This window comes from Hippocampus guttulatus, chromosome 20 (genome assembly GCF_054856545.1).
Source record: "Hippocampus guttulatus isolate MCC_2025c chromosome 20, RoL_Hgut_1.0, whole genome shotgun sequence".
Lineage (NCBI taxonomy): Eukaryota > Metazoa > Chordata > Actinopteri > Syngnathiformes > Syngnathidae > Hippocampus > Hippocampus guttulatus.
Window position 1 is genome coordinate 3459359 of NC_141280.1, and position 24021 is coordinate 3483379.

The 24021-nt window shown below is 43.7% G+C and overlaps 1 protein-coding gene across 1 annotated transcript in view; it reads right to left on the bottom strand.

Moving 5' to 3' along the window:
• lama2 (laminin, alpha 2) overlaps positions 1 to 23387 on the bottom strand; it is a 95437-nt gene extending 72050 nt beyond the window's left edge. Inside the window, exons 1-6 of the mRNA XM_086100502.1 lie at positions 23321 to 23387; positions 6776 to 6946; positions 6514 to 6626; positions 3235 to 3286; positions 2625 to 2815; positions 274 to 453 (exon numbers count right to left, since the gene is read on the bottom strand). Coding sequence (XP_085956628.1) covers positions 274 to 453; positions 2625 to 2815; positions 3235 to 3286; positions 6514 to 6626; positions 6776 to 6946; positions 23321 to 23387 — 774 coding nt within the window. The remainder of the gene's footprint in view (positions 1 to 273; positions 454 to 2624; positions 2816 to 3234; positions 3287 to 6513; positions 6627 to 6775; positions 6947 to 23320) is intronic.
• Between the last annotated feature and the right edge of the window lie 634 nt (positions 23388 to 24021).

The following is a 24021-nucleotide window of genomic DNA, read 5'->3' on the forward strand; positions in this document are numbered from 1 at the left end:
AATTGATCAAAAGTTCATCTCTTATTTCAGGTACAGCGGCTCGTTTTTTTCCCCACTCATAAGTAGCCTTCTGGTTCTCATGTTGGCCACACATTAAGACATTGTAGGAATAAACAAACTCTTCCAGGGCCCACTAACAACATATGTTGAATGGCTTAGAATTTTTAAAACTTAAAATCCCTTTCCACACTGACAGATAAAGTATGTGTCCAGATGACTAGGATAAAAAAAAAAAACATACTGTATATAATAATAATAATAAATAAGCTTCACCCGTCTCGTCACGATGGGATCGACATCTCTGGCGTCATGAAGTGTGAGCGTCATGAGGTCTGCGTTGAGCGTTCGGATCCTCTGAAACACCAGCCTGATGTAGCGGGCAGAGGTGAAGTTCAGCAGGGTCGGGGACGGGTCATCCGCACTGGGACGCCCATTGATTAAAGACGTGTGGATCTATACGAGGGAAAGATGGATAAATCGTGACATGGGAGGACCGAATGAAACAGAAGGCAAACATTGAGTCTTTTCGAGTGACGGAGAGTGGCAGAGGTGATCCGTTACCCAAGACGCCTCGTCTTGGGTAACGGATTGGTCGGCGGGGGAAAGGACAGTCACATCAAAACACACTTTCACGAACATGCGTCGACTCTACTGGACTTTAATATCCCATGTTGGGTCAAAAATAGACCGCCCTGCTACTTGGGTCAATTTGAACTCACTTTCTGGATTGTTTTGTACAAAACAACCACATTTTTTCGTACTTGGGTCAATTCGACCCAGCCTTTTGCATGGTTTTGGATAAAACAACCACATTGTTTTCATTCTTGGGTCAGTAGCAAGAAAACATGTTAGAGTTGAGTACGTTTGACACTTGTTTGACTGCTAAGAATGTGGAGAAAACCAAGGAGCATTTATGTGGTACCCCTTTGGGACATAATGTCATACATGTATAGTATAAACATGTACTGCATTGATGTCCGGTAAGAGCAATGTAAGCAAGCAGCCACAGCGAGAAGGGAGGAGAACTTCTGTCAGCCGTCTCACAAATATGGCCAAAAGCAACATTTGGCATCTGCCAAAAATACGTCAATTGTGCCAAAAGTGTGTTGCGGGGTGAGGAGGAGAATACTGGATGGGTGCAAGACGCACACTTGGAAGTAACGAAGGCGATGGCTGTGTAGGTGTGAATGTGTTGTGAGTGACACTGCGAATGCATGTGTCTGTGTGTGTGAGAGAGACACATCGCCTCTGACTCATTATAGTTGCACTGCGATCAGACAGCTCGGGAACTGTCAACCACAAGCGCGCATGCACACACACACACACACACACACACACACACACACACACACGCACGCACGCACGCACACACACACGGCACATTCAGACTCCTCCGTTACTTGCAGCTCTTGACATCTCCTCGCTCACACCCCCTCCGGTGCGCTCCCCACAGGACACACGCGTGCACACAAACATATACAGGACAAACACACTCGGAAAAAAAAAAAAGACAAACATTCGCACTCATGGGGAAAATGTGCACACATATCCAGACGGGCGACTACAATTAGAGGCCTATGTTGGAAATGGAAATGTAGCCCCTTGTGTGTCCTGATGCCTTCAGTTCATTAATGTCACTTAAGACTGCAACTCCACTTTTAGCATCCACACATAATTGTAGCAAGACAATGCATGCATGTTTTTGGAATGTGGGAGGAAACCACAACACCTGGACAAAACCCAAGCAGGTACGGGGAGAACATGCAAACTCCACACAGGAAAGCCGGAGCCGGAATCAAGCCGCCCATAATGACTTCACTAAAGTAAAAATCTATCGTTGCCTGAAATGATTATGGTTTTAATGATCACTTTTTTTTTTTTAAATCATGTCTTGAATGTCCTCTGCCATCAGAAAAAAAACCCCAAAAACAACACACCAATTACTTTTCATTGAACATAATCTGTTTGTGGGTCTGCGCACTGAACACTGAGACACAAATCTTTAGCAAAAAAACAAAAAAACTAAACTACACATCAATAACGCAGGCAATACAGTTAAGCAAAACGGAACCACAATGGACTTCATGAGTAGGGCTCGTCAAATGTGTTTTGAAGCAGTATTGAGGCCTCGTCACACAAATAATGTGGTTCGATGCCTATTTGCTTCTAAAAACCTTTCATCAATAACCTTGGATAGCAAAACTTCATTCCCTTATGGTGATTACTATACAGTATTGGGCAATGTGCATAACATAATAACTTGTAGCACAAGATTAAAAAACATATTGATCCGAAAAATCACCTGTCCAGTCTTGTGGGTTTTCTGAAGCTTTGAAGGCAAGACAAAGTCAATACAAAGCATCTACGGACGTCAATGAACGTGTCTGCCAGCAACAATATTGTGTTAATCCATGTTAACACCGAGAGATGCAGTTCAATTCACCTCGCCATAATATGGTTTAAAACGGTCAACTCCCTGAAATGGAACGCAGCTGAAGTGTTTTTCTATCAACCATTTCCACGCAATTGCACTTGGTTGGTAGCGAACAGAGGTGCTGTGTGAAAAGGACAATCGAGACACTCACTGCTCACTCCTTTTTACTTAAAAAAAAAAGTAATATTACCTCTCCGTTCTCCAAAGGATGGATTTTAGAATAGAAAGATGTGCAGATAACTTCATCGTCTTTGGTGTATGACGGAGGTCCTGTCCTTGGATTCATGTTGAATCTGGTCAGGCACTCTGTATCTGTGAGGGCGAAGAACTGCCACGGCTCATAGGTCTCGCCATCTATCGAGCGCTCCAAAATCCAGTTTCCTGCAGAGGAGAGAGAGATATTTTAGCGGAGGCAATGCATCCGTAAATGCATGTTGACCAAAGTATGACCTATATTGTCATCACTGTCTATATGATATGATATTTCATTGTATTCCCAAGGCAATTAAGGTCCATGCTGAACTCCTTTGTGTTCAAACAGCAACGTTTGATCATTTGCTTGATAGACTGTAGCTTTAAGCGCTATTGTGGTTTTTTTGTTTTGTTTTTTTTTTTTGGTTCTCAATCTCATCATTCTCCATAATCTGATTTAATTATTCGTGGAAAAAGACCAAAAATGCATTGTTCGTTTTTCTGAAATGTTTTCCTGCGCTTCTTGTATACTGTATGTGCTCCGGATTGCGTGCCAAAAATCAAAGTAATGTGGCTGGCTGCTTCAATAATGGAGTGAAAACGCTTACCCGGGCGAGGCGAGTTGGCAGCCTTAATGATCACGTAGGCTATCTGGAAAATCTGACAACATAAAGATGAAGAATGAGTGAAACTGGTTTGAACACCGCATTTTGTTTACATCTGGATGATGATGACTACAGGTTTATCTCACTTCAGAAAGTATCGAGCAGCCAGACCACCAATCCATGGCATTTCGATACTGCAAAAACTCTTTCAGTTAAGAGGATAATAATTTATTTAAGGACCATTGGCGCTGGAGGGGCTTTCTTGGATGAGAAAGTTGGATGTTGCTTTCTAGACCGGAAGGTTCCGGTTTGGATCCCCCTAATTCTATTAAAGTATCATTGTGCAAAATAAAAAAGTGCACACTGATCTTTGAAATGAAAACTTCGATGCGTTAAAGGACCAAAAAGCACTTCTAGAACGGCATCCCTAAAACTGCTCATTCGATTTTGTAAACACCATCAAGTAGGGTAATAGACAAGAATCCAAACTCAAGTCAATGTGAGTCATCTTTTGATGTGGGCAGCCGTGTCACCCCAGTGCAGTGATCCAAGCAGCCACCGTCTTTGTCTGTGTGTAAGCGAGAAGAGACCGTTGCAGAGTAAGACGATCGCAGTTACTCGTAGCCACGACAAAAGAATGACTTTCACGTGTATTCACATCAAATAGAACAATTGAGTGTGTAGCAAAGCATTTACGGCGCTTGGGGAAAGGAGTCACACTTTAATCAAATAATCGAAGGGTGGTAAAGTCATCACTGGGATGAGTTTCCTGTGAAAGAATTTGAGGCCTGACCCTCCATCAGGACAAACATGTTTTGAGCCAACGAGAACAGAACATTGTCTGATAGCCAGGCCCTCTGCGCTAACATCAGTGACCGGGGACCTTAAAAATGTTCTCTTGGATGAATAGGGGGAAAAAAAATTGATACTCTATCTGGTACAATGTTTTCTCAGCGTACAGAGAACTGCAAAGACAGACCACGTTTTTCAACAATTTTCATGACACTTACATACAGGCGGCTTGAAAATACATAATGGGTGGATATTTGTATGACATTTGCTACAAATAGATAGCAAAAGTCTACTGGTTAAAGCACAAATAAGTACTCATCAAGGACGACGGACACTTTATACAAGCAAAAAGGGCGCATCAGATCCAAATGAAGACTTTGAAAGGTTTGTTTTGCTTCTCCAGCTGACCGTTTGAGGCCTGCGTCCAGTGGATTTGGGTCGCCTGCCATTAAACGGACTGGAATTCATGTTGTCTCCAGGATCTTTTGGACAAACAATTGGGGAGGAACAGCTGGTGGTGAAATATCACTGATGGACACATGCTACAATGTTTGTTGGCTTGTAAAACTGGAAAGCTACAAAAAATGTGACTTGGAAATGAATTGTTCAAAAGACCAAAAGCGAAGTCGTGAGAGTTAATTAGGAAAATGACAACAGACATATCAGTCGAGTGAGTTGTGGGATGCGAACATTAAAAACAAGAGACAAGCTGACAGGTGCATATGCCACAAGACAGCAGCCTAAAAATTTACTGTCAATGGAAATGTGTTAACATCTCACTGGACTCATAAAGTGTTTTTTGGCCCCCTTCTTAATCATGTGACACATCCAATGTTTGTACTCGCCAAACTTGTCGGCAAGAAAGTAGCAGATATTCACTGCGGAGTTGTGTTGCTGCCCTGTTTATGCGCATTTTGAATGCTGCCGTACCATGCATAACAGTGTGTCGAAAAAACATATTAAAATAGGACTCTCTGTATGAAAAGAAAATAAAGAAATACGAAATGGAAACTGTTTTTATGAGTGTTTTCCACGTCTGCTTTAGTAATGAAGAGCCTGCAGAAGAGCAAGACAGAGAGAGATCGATGCCTCTGGATAAAACATTGCAAAAGGGAAATGTTCCGTGAACATATGCGGTTGTGTGTGCCGTGCATACACTTAAAGGCATATTAAAAAAATAATAATAAAATAAAGGTATGGGCGACGCGGCGAGCTCGGTCGATGTTTTTGGCCTTAAGCTTTGAAATCGTCTTGCGCAGGACAACAGATGCTGCAATCTCTCGCACTTTTTTGCATTGGCCTGCGCTGCTGCAACACGCTCCCCATCAAGTTTCATGCTTTTTATACAACCCTCAATTTTAGTCAAAGTCCCTGTGGAGGAAAAACAACTCTTAATATGTTTTATACATTCAAAGATATCATTTTATACATATGCTAATGCTACACTGTCAAAGAAAGAGTCATGCCTTGCTGCACCACGCTTGAAGCAAAGTCTTATAAAAGCACAAGTAAGGTTGTCGTCAAATTTGTTTTCACGGTGCTCAATATTTTTACAAATAAATGACCGGTCTCAAGTGTTGATAAATGGCTTGCACTCTTTGATGATGCAATGTTTAGGGCTCAACATTCTGTCGGTTTCCTGAAAACTGAGACCAAAAAAAAGTGTCTTATTCCTCCCTATGCCATGTGTTGGCAGGCAAAATTCACGGGGCAAGATTGTGACTGCCCCAAAGGTCAATTTCCCTTTAGACTTGCCTACCCGCCTTAAATCTTTCTTTCTTTGTCTATTATTTTATCTGTGTTTTACTATTGCTCTTGGTTGTACAGTGTCCTTGAGTGTTATGAAAGGCGCTTGGAAATGTGATGTATTATTATTATTATTATAGATACGATGTCAGAAACATCGCTTGCGTTTATCACGAACAATATTTTAATTAACATTTTACAAGCGCTACCTGAGTTCAAAACAAGCTGTACACGATATTAAATGTGGGTATCACACAACCATCTAAATTAACAACATCCGGCGAAAACTTGCCAGCGACGCTGCAGGAGCAAGGTCTCGAGCGTCGCTCGTTACTCTGGAAAAGATGTCATTCGAAAAATAAGAGTGCTGGCACCGTCAGGAGGTGGTCGCCAAGAAAGAATGTCTCTCGCATTAAAAAGCTTTTCAAGAATGTGTGCACGGCAAATGGAGCAAGATGATGATTGTCGTCAACTGCCAAGCCCGCAGTCAACTGTTATAATCAATTTTCAATCAGTTCTCTGTGGCGCTCTATGGAGGCTTGACTGGGACAAAGGAGGAGACGAAGGGTCACTGCACAGGATGGGTCGCCAACTGGGAGCCCCCGTGACCTGATTTTAGAACCCGTGTTAGCTGTTTTGAAGATAACCCAAACGGGATGAATCTTGCGCTATCAAAGCTCGGTTGAGCAGTGCCCATACATATAAAAGCAGCATCGTGAAAGTGTACAAGTGCTTGTTTGCTACCTGTTTCAAGTCCAGCGTGATGGTCACATAGTGGTATTCCATTCCATTCTTGATGGAGGGACTTTGCCACCAACGGTTCGTCCCGTCGATCGCGTATTCGATGGGGTGACGCTCTGTAGATCGAGAGAGACGTACGTGGCAGTCATCCTCCACAAATTTCCTTTGAACAAGTCACATCTACAGTGATGAATTAGTGACCAATTTTATCGTCAGCTAGGTTGAATACTTTGTAAGTGCGTGTGTGAGTGAGACTCTCTCTTACCAAATGGTTTCGCGCTGTTCTGATTGCAGATTCGACATTGTGCGTTTGTTACAGGCTGACCTGGTACGTGTTCTACTAGTTTACAGAACATCTCTGGACCAGATTGACCACATGTAGCGTTGGTTGTAATATCTGCCATAGAAGCCAAGTTCAAAACCGCCGGGAATAAACCTGGGATAAAAAAAAAAACATTAAAAAAAAAGAAGAGAGAGAAAAGAAGAAAATTACAGTTCATACGACAAGTGAGGAATCGTGACAAGTACTGAAAACAAAACAGAATGTGATCAGAAGAATTTCCCCGGAAAACAATGGAGTTGCATACTTGTCTTTTTAAACTCCGACTAAGGATAAATCACTTAGTTCAATTTAAACAGGTGCAATGATATGAAAACATCAAAACAGACACAGAAATGAAGTCCAGTCATAAACCGGGGGAACGTGTGAACCGCGAGTGGAGGAAAGGGGTGCGAGTGTCTCTGTGTGTGTCCAGATGCGCACAGCTGTTGGAGCAGATGTCGACACTGTTGAGCTGTGAAGAACATTCCAGACGTCCAAATGATCGCTTCTAAATGTACATATTCTCACACATAAATCGTTCTCCATATCGCTCTGTTGTGCTGTCGTTGATGTCAAATATGAAAGAACAACAATCGGTAATGACCGGGGTCTAAAAATATAACTCGAGTGCGTGTGACTATTCCCATTCATCCATTTCAATTTCATTCCCAGCGAATTGAATCCATCGCATCTGGACGGCTGCGGTGTGCTTAGAAGACATTTTGTCATCAATTATTTTAACGACCTTTAAAATCTGTTTGATCTCGTCAGTGCATCTTTTTTTTTTTTTTAATTTGTCAGTTCATGACCAAAGATGCTGCATAATAGAATTTTTACACAACCGAAGGACACCATGGAGGTAGCAGAGAGAGCCTCGAGATGGTTCTGGATCGAGAGGAGCGATTTGGGATCCAATGCTACTGGGACACAAGCCGGGGTCTGATCAACCCTGGCCGGCTCATCTGAGGGAAGATCTTGATCTTTTCAATCAACTTTTCCGAAAGATTCTTCTGGGTTTCTGTCTGCAGAGGCTGCCATAGCAACCTGCTGTGAATGTTCCATTTTGCTCTCATGGGTAAAACTTGCCTCGGCTCCCTTTTCACGTTAAACAAAAAGGTGGCAAAACATTGGGGACGGGGATCGGATTTCAAACCCGGTGAATGTCAGACGCACAATGATATTTTGCCTTCAGGTTCTTCGCAAATCCTTCTCGTCTGCCTGCCGTAAAAAAAAAAAAAAAAAATCAAAGAACCCCGGTGTCGCTTCATTACTTGTTTGGGTTGGGAAATCCTACCAGGGAACCTCCTTGTCTGTTGAGCTGATTGCCAACTAAAAGCTTCTGACATTGACTCAAATACACATACAAGATCAAAATATGTTTTTTGTTACCATATTAAAGGCGATAGTATCATACTATCACCTAGATCTGGGGGATTAGACGGGTCTGATAGGATGCGTCCGCACAATTTTGCGAGGCTCAAGGAAGGTTCATGACGTTTAAAAAAAAAAAAAAAAAAATTCAAGTCAATCCATCTCCATGACGTCCGGTGACAGGCAGAACAATGAAATGCTCTTTCACCAGATGGCAGAGGGGACAAAATTAATCTGTGTAACCACTTTTGCCACCCGCTTGCGCAGTGCAAAATAGGTGCCTCGGCTCAAGAAATGTGTGTGTGTGGGGGGGGGGGGGGGGGGCGAGAGATTAGTGACTCACACCACTTGATCAATACAGTCACTAAAACAAGACATTGGTCATGGAGACCAATCTACATTAAAGGAGTAAATGTCCCCACGGTTTCTTTATTACATTGTGCAAGGAAAGAGTGTTTGCCTTTTTCTGTCAGGCGAGGAAATGAGTCTTCATATCGTGCGCACGCTGCCCCGTGTGCGTGCGCGTGATGGATGTGTTATTGTTGAGTTTTGGGGCGAAGATGTAAGCGTGATGGAATCAAAAGGAGGTTGGAAAGGACGGGATCATCTCTCTGTGCACCTGCCTCTCCGTCTGCCCCTCCAACCCTGTGCACTTCAGCGGTAAAGGCCGGGGAAAAACACGGGAGAGATTGATGAAGATGCCGGGATGGATGGAAGGATTCTCAGGCGTTGTTGAAAAAAGGGTCAAGGCTGGGAGAGGAGTGAGGGATGAGACTACTATCGTCCTCGATACTCGCACTATATGGAGGATGCGAATTCATCTGCATGTAAAGTTGTGCGCAAGCATCAAGCCAGCGATGGAAAATGCTGAGGAGCAACTAAGGGATCGGTCCAAGTCAATTCACTTTATGGACAAAGAACTCTCGGGGAGAAAGTAAAATAGAAAACTCCAAATCTAAACTCCAATTTCACTGTACTGGATTTAAAAAAATAAATAAATAAATACATGGACGCAACAAACCTCGCTTTTGGTGATGATCTTGGAGACTTCTAGAGACTCCAGAGCTCGAGATATTCACCCCCCCCCCCCCCCCCCCCACATAAACACGGTAAACAAACAGTCATGATAAATGTTCAGACAGGACACAACGAGGAGGCTGAATCCAAGATGAATGGAGAAACAGTACGCGCAAAGCTCCAGACGCTAAGACAGATTTTTCTGTTTTCATTGTTAAGAATAATCATTTGCCATTGGGAAGAGATTCAACTCCGCTTCAAGCAAACAACAAACCGCTTTCGTAACTCGGTGGCTTCGACGCTATCTGCGTGAAGAGAACAAAACTCATTTCCTGTTTCTAAAGGACATCGCAATCACCTCAAGATACTCTGGACAGATAAGCGAGCACTTGAAGAGCGCAACAGATCTGGATATTTTGTTGAAGCAACTTGAGCATCAAGGATTTTAGGAACAAAAAGAAAGAAATTCAATGGAGTATTCCGTGTCATTTCATAAACTTTGTTCATCGTTTTTAGTTTCCAGAAAATTAAACTGGTCAAATGAATACGAGAGAATCAGAGTGCACAAAGCAAACGGCTGGTGCGAAACGACCCATGCGGAGATCCGCACAAACATACAACCTGACCTCTCTGATCTCTGCATATCATAAGATCCTTTTCTCGCGTGCACTTCAAACCTTGACGTTACTCAGAGGAGCAATGCCGGAATGCAAATGTCCAAATCATTCGGATGGGATCTTAACCAGATTGGAGAGCATTCAGATGAATGCAAACATCTGAAGGTTGAGGAGGAGGTGCTGGCGGGGCCATTTACATGAGCTCCAAGGATTGATGTGGCCACTATCTTGTTTCTATGGTTACTGAAATGTTGGTTATAATTGCTTGACAATAGATTTAATGGTGGCCGATAAAATGCAAGACGGTTGTCACCGCTGATTGTTGTGCGTTCACCTTTTTTTTTTTTTTAAACAATCACCTCTTATAAGATATCCTTTATTTGTCCCACACTGGGGAAATTTACAGCCTCCAGCAACAAGAATGTAGGCAGAAAGAAGAAAGAAGAAAAAACAAACAAACACCGTTCAATTAAGTGCAATATAAATATTTATAATATAAATTATATATTTATATAATTATCACTGATAATTATAATTATCAGTGATCATTGCCAGGCTGGAGTGCCGGTTCCCCCAAATAGAAAGTGACCTTTAAGCCATCTACGACCAGCAAATACACCTCAACCCGCATATCTAAATATATTTCATATTTCTGAATGTTCTGCCTGACCACAGGACTGCAGGACCTGATAATTGCATTGGCAAGAATTTCCAGACGCGAGCACGCGCAGAGCCACACATTTTCACGGTAGCAAATTAGACTGGTTGAGGCTGACCGTCAGCGAGTGGAAGGTGAAGGAAATCACTTATGGCCTAAACACAATAGCTTACCTTTACACAATAAACTCAATTTGAAAGAGGAATTCAATCTCAAAGCAATCATGTCAAGACCCGAAGTAGCATAGTAATGTTTGAAATGAAGTACAAGCAGGACCTAAAATGTAAATACAGTCATGTTTTGAATCAGAATAGACCCCACCCGGCAGATGTACATAAATTAGCATGAGAAACCATGAGATCAGATTGTGTCTGAGGCTCACAAGCTGCTTTCGCAATAGAAAACATCCAGTCGCTTCATTAAATCCCTGCAGCCAACTGAACACAGCAGGACTCATTAATACTCTGCATCACTGCTGCCTTTATTTATTTCTTTTATTTATTTATAATTTTTTTTTTTACCCAGCTTTTCATCTTTTATTCATGAGGTGTATTAAGGGACAAATACAGTGGTAGAACATCTGGTACGATCAGATTAGAGTCATGATCTAAGGTTCGCGGTGGGGGGGGGATAAAGGCGTCAATTTAAAAAAAATAATTTGAAAAAGACATTTCACCGGCTATTTTTCAATTACGTTGGTGGAAATCTATTACCGAAAAGGAATATCAAAAAGCGATTGATGTGAAAGGCTGCTGACTGTGCCCACTGGACAATAACGTGACCATGGCTCAAGGCGGCCACAGTGGACTGCGAGGCTCGCTACAATACAATCAGGTACGATTATGAAAAATAACATCAACGTCAAGATACAACAAAACCGAAAAGAAACAAATCTTACCTGCAACACAGTATGGTGGTGAAGTCGCATTCTGTCTCGGAGATCATTGCGCAACAAACAAGCATTTACTATTCAACTCCAAGCGTAAGGAGTTGACACTGGACAACAAGGTAAGTCACGTGGGCTCGGAATAAATCGAAGAACAACTTGAGCACCCCACACAGTAGCAAGAGAAAAATAAAGTGAAATATTCATATTGAATTGTTAATTACTGAATTGTTAATTAAGCAGGACCACAATGCAATTTACTCCAGAAGCTACGGCTTGGACGCGGGTGCCACACTTGGCGCTGTTGCGTCACCTCCGTAATCCTTTAATACCTTTGTGCATCACTCAATTACACAAAGAAGCATAACATTCAGTACCACCAAAGTGTATTGAAAACAAAATATACGATAGTTTCGTCTTCACTGTCTCTTGTTCTACATCTGGTGGTCACTCCCCCCCCCCCCCCCCCTCCAGCTCCAAAGGTTTGAGGAGCAATGAAAACTAAGTCAACATCCTCCTCTCACTCGGACTTCCTGCCTTGACATCTCATCCAAGTTTGGAATGAAGCTTCAAAATGAAAACCCAGAGCAAACAGCCGCCCCTTTGTAGAAATACTGTCGTGAATCATTTATTCAACAAACAAAATAAAAGGCAGAGAGCGCATGTGAAAGACAGGAGGAACGACCGCGGGCGGATCAGAAAAGGTCAGGCTATTTCCTCAACCCACTCCCCTCCTTTTTTTCCAATTAGACTTCATTCCATTGACTCACAATGGCACCACAACATCTGCCAATACCCCCCCCCCCCCGTGACTATTTTATATCTGACTGCCACAGTCGCGACGTCATATAAATTCAAGTACCTTTATAAAGGACAGCGAACGATACTTGGCATCTGATATACCTCTGAAACGCCTCTGAGAATTTACAAATGTTGAAAAAAAATGGCGTGCAGGTGACATGTGTGTGTGTGTGTGTGTGGGTGGGTGGGTGAGTGTGTTTGTGAGTTTCTTCTTCCACACGTGATCTCTCGTTTTGTGTGTTTGTGGTGGGACTGATCTTAGCAAATGATGTCCTCTTCCACACGGTCATAAAGTCAGACTAAACAGGAAAACCACCGAGTTATACACGGTTAATCCCCCCCCCCCCCGCCTCCCGCTGTCGCGGGGGGGGGGGGGGGGGTGTTGATGCCCTGTGGTTCTCCCAGCAATTAAATTCATGTTGCAGACAAAAAAAGGCCCCGCATAAAGCCACCGCTGTCAGGCACAGACATCAAAATTGAAAAGTTACAAATTGGACAGCCAGTCAATCAAACACCTACATTCTTTCATCGTTGAAAAGGTACCATGTGAACTTTTAATGAAAAAAAATCCGCTTGGATCTTTTAAACCAAAAAAAAAATTGAAGTGGAGCAAGAATCTTTATGTGCAATTACTCCTGGATAAGTGGTTGGAGTGATTTAAACCAGGGCAGGACAGCTTGTAGTAAATCTATCAAGCCGTGTTACGACTGGTCCCTCTGTTGCGCGTGCGCGCGCGCGTGGGGGGAGGGTGGGGGCCCACGCGCACACACATCATACCTGATGAGGCAGTTATGAGGACATTGTTAAATCATCTCCAAGCACCTCTGAACTACACATGTATGATTTAAGTTCGGAACTCATCTGGGCTAGCCTTGCGATGCGCTCACCCAGTCATCAGCCAAGGCTGCAACACACACATAAACACAAACAAATACACCGTCTGGGGGGATGCGGGGGAATATGTTGGGCTCGGTAATGAAAACATGCCATTGAGCAGATTTACAGGAGAGCAACTTGATCTCTGGGCCCAGCAGAGATTTATTCCCGGTGAAGAATCTCATCTCGTAGCTACGACCACAATAAGCCAACACACACGCGGCATAGGCAGGAGCGACAATATCACTTTTGGCATTTATCTTGAGCGCAGCACTCACGGTCCCTGGCGCTGCCGATTGCTCCAGCTTTGAGTGAAAAGTTTCGCTTGGAGATGTAGTCACATTCCGCGACGGCAGACGCATCTTGACCTTGCGGCGGTTGAGGCTCTCCAAGGGTACTTGAAGCTCATACGACTTTTGTAGCATTGAGAGATGGCGGCGGCGTTAGCATGGTATGACAAAGCGTTTCAAGATCTCGGCCCAAGGTCTACGCGGCGCGACATCGAAAGCCTTTGCAAGAGTCGTCGGAATTTTGAAATCACACTTTTGACAGTGTAGTTTTATGGAGATTATTGGACATTATTTCCATCGTGTTTGTCAGATGAGTGTTTATTTTTTAAGGATGCTTTGCATGAGATAAGGACATTGGCGAGACACGGCAAGTACGCGAGTGGCTACGGGGCTGACTTGTGGCTGTAAAATGTCAGTGTTCCATTTCTGTTTTTTGGAGATGAGTGTGCGCACAAGCTCATACGGACCGAGTACATGTACTATTAGACAGGCCAGGAAATAACATCATTTACTAGATGAGGCCAGTGCGGACACAAGGGATTCTGGGTAATTGGAAATCCAGATGGACGTGCACGAGTTTCGTGCAGGAAGGAGTTTACCGAGGAGATTGAACTGAACAAACAGGCAAGCAAACGTTAATCGCGTTTATTGCTGTCTTCTCAGCGCTCTTCGGGGTTTTATTATTTCTTATTCCCTTCTTATTTCCCATTTTCAACTGAGCCCCGGTCTCATTTTTGTGCTGTACTCCCCTCTGTTCCCGACTCACTTGAACAATGACTGACACAAAAAAAAAAAAAAGTACTCCAAGGACTAACGAATTGAGTGGCAGTGTCCATAGGGTACAATCAGCAAAGTATGCGCACGGGGAAGAGCCAGTAATCACGAGGAATATTGACAGGCCAGCCACACAAATTCAATCTCTCAGCCGAAAGAAAGTCGTTCTCGAGAGTATGCAACAATCTCGGGAAGACTTATGGACGCTCGCATCGCAATCCGTCTCTGTTAGCGCTCTGCCGTCTGCAAGCGGAGGAGCGGCGAAGTAACTTAAGCGCTTCACGGCCTGTTAACAGATGTCAGCCAACAATTTGAGCATGAGATCCAATCATTTCAGGCCAGAATGAATGGGGGCGGGGGGGTTCAGATGTTCAGACGTTCATCAAAAACAGAGTTTGGACATCCGGTCCCGGTGAAACCTGTTGACACACTTGTGGTGGGTGGAATTATACGCATGCACTGCTGTGCGTTCATTAGCTAAAGCTAACGAGATTATAGAAGGGAAAAATAAGTGAAGTGAGGTCGCCGAGGCTGCAACAGAGATGGTATTCCCCCGATACCAAACGACTTTACCATTATTACATCTTTAAGTTACAACAATCAGTTCAAGTGATGTCTCGGTTCAATGCTTTTAATGCTGGGCTCTCATGCAGGATGAAAGGATGGCTATTGATCAGGACAGAGCTGGACTGCGGAATGCTGACTCGCTGATTTTGGGCTGCGCTGATGACTACACCTCTGCTAATAGCTGCTCTGAAGCATGCGCTCAATGCCCCGGCAGGGGAAATGTTCACGCTATTGACTGCAGCGGAGATGTGTGTTTGACACGAAGATATTTATGACAGTGTTAATGCACTTGAGTTTTACAGGATGCTTTTCTTTTTTTTTTTCTTGTCAAATCACATATTCTAAAGATGTTAAATCAGGACACACCATTCAGGGTGTTTCCACATGACTGTTATCAGAACAAGACAGTTCCGACACGTTTCCACTGAAGTTACGCTCATTTGCGTGCACGCGCGCGTGTGCGTTTGCACCACATGCACTCTTGTGCGAATGCGAGTGTGTTTGTGCACATGTGTAGCGGAGCGCAGAGCATTCTTTACAGTGGCACTACGGACAAACTGCTCCCTGGATAGACATTGATTTTCAGCCAATGGATATCACTGTTAGCAAAACCTAATAGCTTGGTGGGTAATGGGTACAGGTTATGAATGAGGCCCGATGGGCAGGGGAGAAGGGAAGAAAAGGGAGAGAGCCGAAGGGGAGGGGGGTCAAGAGGGAAAAAAATAATACAAGCGAAAAAGTATAACAAATGAGGTCAGAGAAATGAGACAAATGTGAAACGGGACGCTTGGTTTGAGATGGAACCAGAAGAGGTTGTTGCAATGTAAAAAAATGACTGATAAACCTGTTGCCGTGTATTGAGAATGAAGGAAAACGGAGAGATTTTCTCCCGCGCCTCTGTGAATCTATTTTCGACAAAAAGTGAAAGAGGTAAACAGCCGACGGAGGCTGATTCTACTCATTACTGAAACACTGATTCCTCCATGCATCACCAGCTTGGACCGTGAGCCGACCACGGGCGAAGACATGCTGCCTCAGCAAGGAAACCCCCCGCCCCCCGCCCCACACACATACACACACACAAATAAACAAGGGAGACTTTTTGGGGGGGGAGGGGGCAACAGTGAGCACTGCCCAAGCCAGTAGATGAAATCTGGATCCTCGATTACAACACACTCCGTCTTGTCAAGTCATTCAAAAAGAGCCTCAATCCCTGGAAGGTGTTTGCAATATAAGAAAATGCTCGACCTGTGGACGTGTACCCAGCAGCACAGAAAAATAGTCTACGGCGGTACAGCGAAGCACAGCGCACAACATAGTTTGATTACTTTCGGTCCGCAGAGGCTGATGATGACGCACAGCAGAGACATGTCTGTCGTGAAATAGTGATGAAATGTTCGCCTCCCGCACGCTACTTTAGACAAAATACACTGCCCGGCGAAGACAATCATATTTTCTTGAACCGCCTTCAGCAATGATTCCCAAGCGCTATCCCCGTGACATTATTTTCATTAGCTTACGCAAGGCCCCAATATGTATTTCCATCCAAATTTGCATTCGGCTTTGGCCGACAGTTTGTATCGGTGATGGACGAGCGGCTCCAACTGTGGGAAGATGTTTCGCGCTGGCAAGGACGGTTTCCCTGCTAAGAGCGGGTCATTTCGCCACACGTTAACAAAGCGCTCAAGCACAACTCCAAAAAGTTAGCATACGGGGGATAGTGCTGACATTAAGGTCACAGCGGCGCTGTTTTAATACCTGTGCGCCGAACTTAATTTGAAGCTCAGATATACCCCCCCCCCACCCCCAAAGATATTTCCCAGGGGGTCCGATGTTATTTGCTCCGCCATCTTGCTATCAAGCATCCACAAAACCCGGATAAGTCGGAGCTTTCAAGATCTGCTGGGGGAATCCTTAAGGTCTGCTCATTTGGAACAGGGTCCTTGTTTCATGATGTCACAGATGAATCCAAGCTACAGCAAGCCCAATCAGGTTTTACACGTTAGCACTTGGTGCTAACGTGTTTCAAGGTAACTGCCCGTTTCGCGTTAAAAAACTAAAACCCTGAGACGAAAACCTCGTGACTAAAGGGACAGTGGCTGCATTCTTAGTCATCTTCATTGATTTTTCCCTTCATCAAGAGGAGATTGTTGGGTTTGATTGTGGATTTCATGAGGCTTTGGCTCTTTTCAACGGAATTAGCTGATCTCACACAAACAAGCATCTCCCGATCAAGGGCGGAGCAAGCAAAGCAACAAAGGGCCTTTCTTCATCGAGTCTCTCACAAAACAATGGGCACGTTGGTTGGCTCGAACGGAGGAGTGGGTTTCTCAAAGCATATAAATGCGCTGACGGACCACCCACCGTCATAGCTTAGGGCAGGGCTGAACGCTTAGGTCGGCTATCCCCCGCAGATCCAAACAAGGTCAGCGAGAAGAGAAACATCCAAATAACTCACTGATATTACATCCTGTCTTCGGGCGCTCTCGCTAGACTTGAAGCCAAAGGAGCCTCGGAAGTTATCGTGCATCGCTGGCCGAGGAGTTTTTCCACTTAAGGTCAACCGTCCAGATAATCATTAATAAAGGAAAACATGGCTACCAAGTCAAATACTCATTGTGTCCTCCACAGGAACGTGACTAACTCCCAACCTCGAGCACATCAACACCCTGATTCCCAGGTGCGGCCAGTCTAGGACTGTTCCGCCACTGCAAAATCCCTGCGCACGGGCATGCACACACACAACACACATTTTCCCATTTTTCATCTTTTGTCAAACGTGAACATTTGCTCTGTGTTAGCCTCTCCGAGGGTTTGCCTTGGACCGCGATAATGGAAATAGAAAAACTTAATAGAAATGTGAACTTCTGAATGCAGACCTCTCCCGCTCGCTGTATCTCATCCATACACGCCGTATCGCTGAGAAAAGCCACAGGTGTAATGGAAAATCAAAATGTGTGCAGAAACTTTTTTTTTTCTTTCCACCTTACCTCCTCTTCTTGCATTATTTTTCTCTGTCTTAGTTCTTTGTGTACACTCACACACACACACACACACACACACACACACACACACACACACACACGCACAAGTATGAATGCACTAAAACCAACCTGGCCATTCTGATAGACTCTTATTCTCTCTGATGCTTTATCAGCGGAATCACACAAACATTCAGCAAGAAAATAATGGCTTTTCTGTTTGCTGTCTCTTTTTTGTGTGTGTGCGTGAGCGCGTGCGTTCATTTCTACCAAGGAGCTGAGCTGCTGAGCGCCGATGTGCACTGCATACGTATGCGCCGGTTAGAGATAGAGATCGGAATTCTTTGATTCAGTGGTTCGCTTTTCAAACAAAGCCCACTGTGATTTGTATTTTTATAGATATGTATTTAATTTTAATTCAAAGTCACCCATGTACTTCAATGTACTTGGTAAGTCATTCGAATAAAATTTGAAGTCATTGCATGGCCTGAGCTCTACAGCCGGAGTCCTGTCAACTTGTGCACGCTCATGCTAAACAGTACTTGTGAAGCTGATTTTTTATTTTTTTATTGACTCGATCAAAATTTCACACTTCGGTTTGCTGCGTGCACACTCAAACACTGAGTCTAAACTATATGCACCATTAACCCACAAAAATCACTTCTTTGTGATTTGTGTGTCATGAAAATGGCAAAAATTAGCATACCCGTCATATAATATTTCTCCGTATAGATGTGAAACAGTATTTGAAGCAATTAATGCAATCAAACGATTTTCTCAAGAATTGTTGGTAGACCGGAACACACTTGGGCAGAGCATCGATCAAGTCAAACCTTCTTTGTTTTTGTCTCCGGAGGAATTTGGGGATTTAGACTCGGACCACACAGCAGGCTAAGGTTATGATAACCCGAGACAAAGGAGGGTGGTTCGAGAGGGTCAAAGATCACGAGTATGAGAGGTTAGAGGTCAACTTAATATTGAAGGTTATGGGAGAGGAAGAAAAAAATCATCACAGCAGGGCACGCAGCATACCAACAGATGCAACAACAAACCTTCCAAGACATTCTCTGGAAATCGCTTCCCGTGATACCAATACGCCGAAAACCATGCTGCGACCATGTGTTGAACAAATATGCGTAGGAGAGAATCGCCATATGACAGCAGGCACGAAAACCAGCTGCCGGGAACCCGTGCGCGACTTCTAACACAAAGCAGCCGCATTTCAAATTGAGAGAAACATAAGCCAGAATGTACTTGGGCATTTTTGTCAAAAGTCCGAAAATGTCGCAATTCCATCTGCAGGAAGTGGAAAACCCACGAACAGCTTCCGCTCTTCTGGGAAGACATTCAACAAGATGTTGAGGCGTGTCTGCAATAATCACAGTCCATGAGCATCCCAGGGAAGTTTGATGGGGTTGAAGTCTTTCAGCCGTGGTTTTCCACATGGTGCTCAGAAAACGAGTGGCGGGGCTATTCATCGCGTTGGCTGTTTCTCAACTGCCGCTTTTCTCCATGTTTTGACAGCCAAGAACCTGACAATTGCTAACTTTGAATGCAAGGGAGGGAAAATGCTAATTTATTTTTCTAAAATCATCTCTTAGCATTCCGTAGTGTCTTTAGATGATCTTGGCCAGAAACAACCAATCCTTAAAAAAAATAATTGAAATATAGACCAACTACTAAAAACTAAAGGGATCTTGGGGTCTCACTTTAAAGCTTTCTTTCAACCACCTGTTTTGGACACTTTCTTCTTCCTGTAAAAAAAAACATCTTGCGCTCGGTGTCCTCAGTGTGGATCATAAGGTTTTAAACTGGAACAAACCAGCAGCACCTCCACAAACCAAGAGCGAAAGAGCACGGAGACAAAGAAAGTGATGCCAAACATAGATCTAAGGCGATGGCTGCAGAGGTTGTGAGCCATATTCGAACTCCAAGATGAAAGGCAGGCTGCCGAGCAGGAGGAGAAAGAGATGAGTAGTGTAGTGGAGGGAGCTGGGGCCGGTAAAAAGGGGCGAAATGATGAAATGGTACAAACACAAAAGTGGAGAAAGCTTTTGATGAGTGGGAATGTGAAAATGGTCCCCAAATCCATCAGTGTAACATGTTTGATGTGGGTTTTTTTTTATTTTTATATAAAGTTGTAGTCCATCCGGATTTCATAAAGCATGTACAAATGCTATTTGTCAGTAAAAGGATACACCAACGAGGTGCATCATGGGGGCGAGGAACGAATGGAGAGAGAGGCTCAGTCAAGAAAGTTGGAGGCAATACAGGATGTGAAATTGTCCGCAGCGGAGGAGGGGAAAGTGAGTGTGTGTGTGTGTGTGTGTGTGTGTGTGAGTAGGAGGGGGGGGGTCATTATTGACACCATGTGTTACCCCAGGAAGCTCCTTGGCAAAATACAAGCATGTCGACAGATCAGAGAGGGGGGAAACAACATGGAGGAAAGTAGAAGGAAGGAGGGGGTTTGCAGCTGCAGGCCTGCATGTGCGAGTATGTGGCCAAGGGTCAACGGGCGTCCATCTGTTGTCGGGCCTTCTGTGCTGCTAGCCACAAGGTCAAACAATCTAATCCCTAAAATCTAAAAACCGCAAGCCCACCTTTAAAAGTTTTCGTTCAGTGAGAATCTCAAACGTGTCGTTATTAGCTCTCAGTAACTCGAAATATGGAGAGGTCAAATTGGAGCTGCCTGACAGTTTGCGTTTTCCCCTTTCATTTTAGCTAAAATAGTTAAAACCCTTTATCAAGCATACTGTGGAACCACTGAGATCCGGGTATATGAGCTCTAAATATGATAGATAATCAGCATTTGCGGCGATACAATCTGGAAAAAAAAAAAAAAAGTCAAATCAAGTAAAAACCGAGCTGACTCTCAAACAAGAGTCATCGGAGGTGCTCGTATTGAACTAGCCCTCGAGTGTTTGGAAAAAGAGGGCTATAGGCTGAGCTACCCGCACACTCCACATTCAAACAGGTGAAGAGCAACAAGACAACAAGATGCTCTTTTCCTGTGAGAGCATCAAAAGGCTTGCAAAAACAGTCAGGAGGACCCCAAGGCCTTTGTTTGGATGTATTTTGGTAAGAATGGAATGGCAATTGATGTCAAGTGAAACTAGAGATTGCTTTCATGATTAATATGCATGCCACAGTCGACAAAACGTTTTGGTAGCTCCACACTCAACTCAGACACTGTATACACACGTGCTTCTGTTTTGGTAAGCAATGATGCTCAACTTGTCTTTGTAAACAATTGTGTCTACTCTGAGATAATTCGTTTTTTGGGGGGTTTTTTGTCTTGGTGAGAAAAATGATGTGTTTGTTTTATTCAGATGACGCATTCCAGTGACACATCGGCGATCTGATTGATGGCCACAGTTTAAGGAAATAATGGATATGAAACAATTGCAGTGGGGGGCAATAAGTTCAATTGAGGCCATTTTTTGGTTGCATTACCTGACCGTGCATAGATTAAATAGACTTCAATTCCTTGTATGAGATTCCACTACTGACGCGGCGGTGCAGACTCAACCCTCACGGGAGTTTGTTTTAGATGCGGCCTAAATTAACGAATGTGTGCCGACTTCAGTGGAGGCTGCTATTATTTTCCAAAAGTCTGTTTTCCAATTGTACAGGTATTTGCGTTCTGTTAGTAAACAGTACGGATGCAGGCGCCTCTGTCAACACACACACACACGCGCACACACAGGCACGCTTACTAATTCATCAACTCACGGCCGCCTTCTCTCTGTCTAACTAAGGCAAAGTCGAGGTGGGCAGAGCAGTGATTGTGTCCCTGGAAGAATTAACTATTGATTTTCTCCTGAGCATGATCAGTGCAGCTCTGACAACAAACCAGCTAACAGGGGTGTGTGCACGCACAAAAAAAAAAAAAAAAAAGACCTAGATTTTGGTCTGCAAAGGATGTGCTGTTTTTTTTTGTTGGGCGCAGGCCCAAAGGGAAAACGCCCAATCAAATATTAACATGTGACAATAGCTGAAACACACACAACAGTACGTCAGATTTTATTTTTATTTTTTTACCTTGGCTCCTCAGTCCCCAGTATTGACAGGAAGTATGCCACATCTTTCCAGCGTTAACACCCGTTTAAATTTAGAGCCCACAGGAGTAGTATAATCCACACACACATACACACACACCTGTTAACACTCCAGTGACCCATGTCTTTGGCACAATGTCATTTATCACATTCTCCTCATTCTATGTTAAGGCTCTGGGGGTGAGCCTACCCTTGTATTGATCAATCAATAGCTGTACAGTATACAGACTGACTTGAGTGCAATATGAAAATTTATATATATTATATATACATAGACACATACGTAAATAAAATTATATAATGGTAACCCATGTCAGTTCATCATCAATTCACTTTTGTCCGCAGGTCAGCCTTCTCTATAGAATGAGGGTCACCAGAAAGGAATTGAGTATATTTCAATGTAGCTTCCTTGTTGTTCCGGTTAAAGGTGAAAGTGCCTTGTAGACAACACATTGAGAGAAAAACAAAAAGGAGCACTCAAGTAAATAATTTTAAAAATCATTCAGACGTTCCCCATTAAGCTTGAGACTCACTGAGGGCCGTGTGAAGTTTTATGTATCTAAGCAGGGTTCAAGTATGGACCCAACCCTGAATGTCTCACAAATCAAGCGAGTGGAGTTGTAATGGCTGCTCGCATGTCAAGCATCTAAGTAGGCCTCGCTCACCAATGCCGGCAACCCGTTCTGCTACAAAAACCCTTCCAACAGGGCAATCAGGCACCAAGAAGAAAAATAAAAGATCTTTTGAACCTGTTCCGCTGAAAGGAGAACTGGGCGATTCCTATAATTAAAAATCAATATGGGAGACAAGGCTGACTACTCTCCACCGCAAATGACAGACCTTTTACCGTTGGGTTTTCATTCGCTCTCATTTTCTCCGATGTTTTTCGATTGTTCTTGCATTCGCCAAGTGCTTGAGCACTTTGGATTGCGTTAACTTGTACATTTCTTTAAATGCATCTTCCTATCTCAAATGGTATGCTACGGTGCGTCCTTCCATCATTTTCCCCTTCACTCTTATTTTCGAGAAAACATCAATTACGCGCAGTAAGTTTGGCTTTCCGACTTGAGAAAGTTTGACAGATTTCCCAATGGAGCATTCTATCAAACCCATCCAACTAAGCGTGGCAGCTTTCACATTAACAAAGCAGTCTGGGATCAACATGTTTCAGAGACATAACATTGAGATGGATCCATCTCATGAAAATATTGATTTCTCTAATGGCCTGGAGAGGGAGGGGGGGGGGGGGGGGGAATACTGGATTCACATCACATTTCCAATGATGCCTCTGGGGAACTCACAAGTCATGCAGCGCACCTTGGTTAAATTTGCATGAACACAAACCGATAAACACGTCTGTAATTGGTTTGAAAACGAGAGGAGCACAACTCACAGCAGGAATCAGCAAGTGGTGTTTTTGAACGTTGCTCGCTAATTTCACAAAAGTGACAGTGACTATCGATTTCTATGATAGCCCGTCCGAGGTATCTTGATGACAATACACAGCGTGTAAAGAACTCAAAGCGCCTCGTGTGACGTAATCATGAACGGACTCTCGCGGTGCGACGGACAAACCGATAGAAGACGCTCACCTCTTTGCTGCGCGTGGCCGCATTGCCATAGCAACGCGGCGAGGAGCACCAGCCCGGCCCGCGTCATGTTTGTCCCGTGTGAGGTTTTTGGAGGAGCCGGCGCGCCAATGTGACCAGGAGTTGAGACGAACTTTGCACTCCTCCTCTTCCTCCTCCTTCCGCTCTCTCCTCCTTCCGGAGGGGAACATGAGGAAATGTTGTCCCATGCAGAAACCAGAAGTTTTGGTCCAACTTGACAACTGTTTTAGGGCTCCTCCTGCTGCCCTGCACCACTCACCACACGCTGACTGAAGCAATGATGCCATGTACTCACTTGACAATGCTTGTTTTCCGAATCAGGTGTATAACAAAAATGCATTTTAAAAATCGTCAAAATATGTGCATGCGTGCAAAATACGTGCTCTTAAAAATATAAGGCATAATCCAGAAGGAGACCCACTGTAAGTGCAACTAAGAAATTTCTGCTATCTAGTGGTGAATGGTGATATTACAACTTAAACCACAGGCAACCCCTGCATATTTGCAGGTTGTCCCTGGAATATTTGTTTATATATACATGTTTATGTTTCCAAATTTTCTCAATTTTTCATATTTATTTCTAATTTGGATTTTTTTCATTTTTTTTTTAACAGCTTTTCCCGGATTTTATTAAATCGTTTTACTTTCAGATTGGACCTATAAAAGCAAGCACAATACGGATT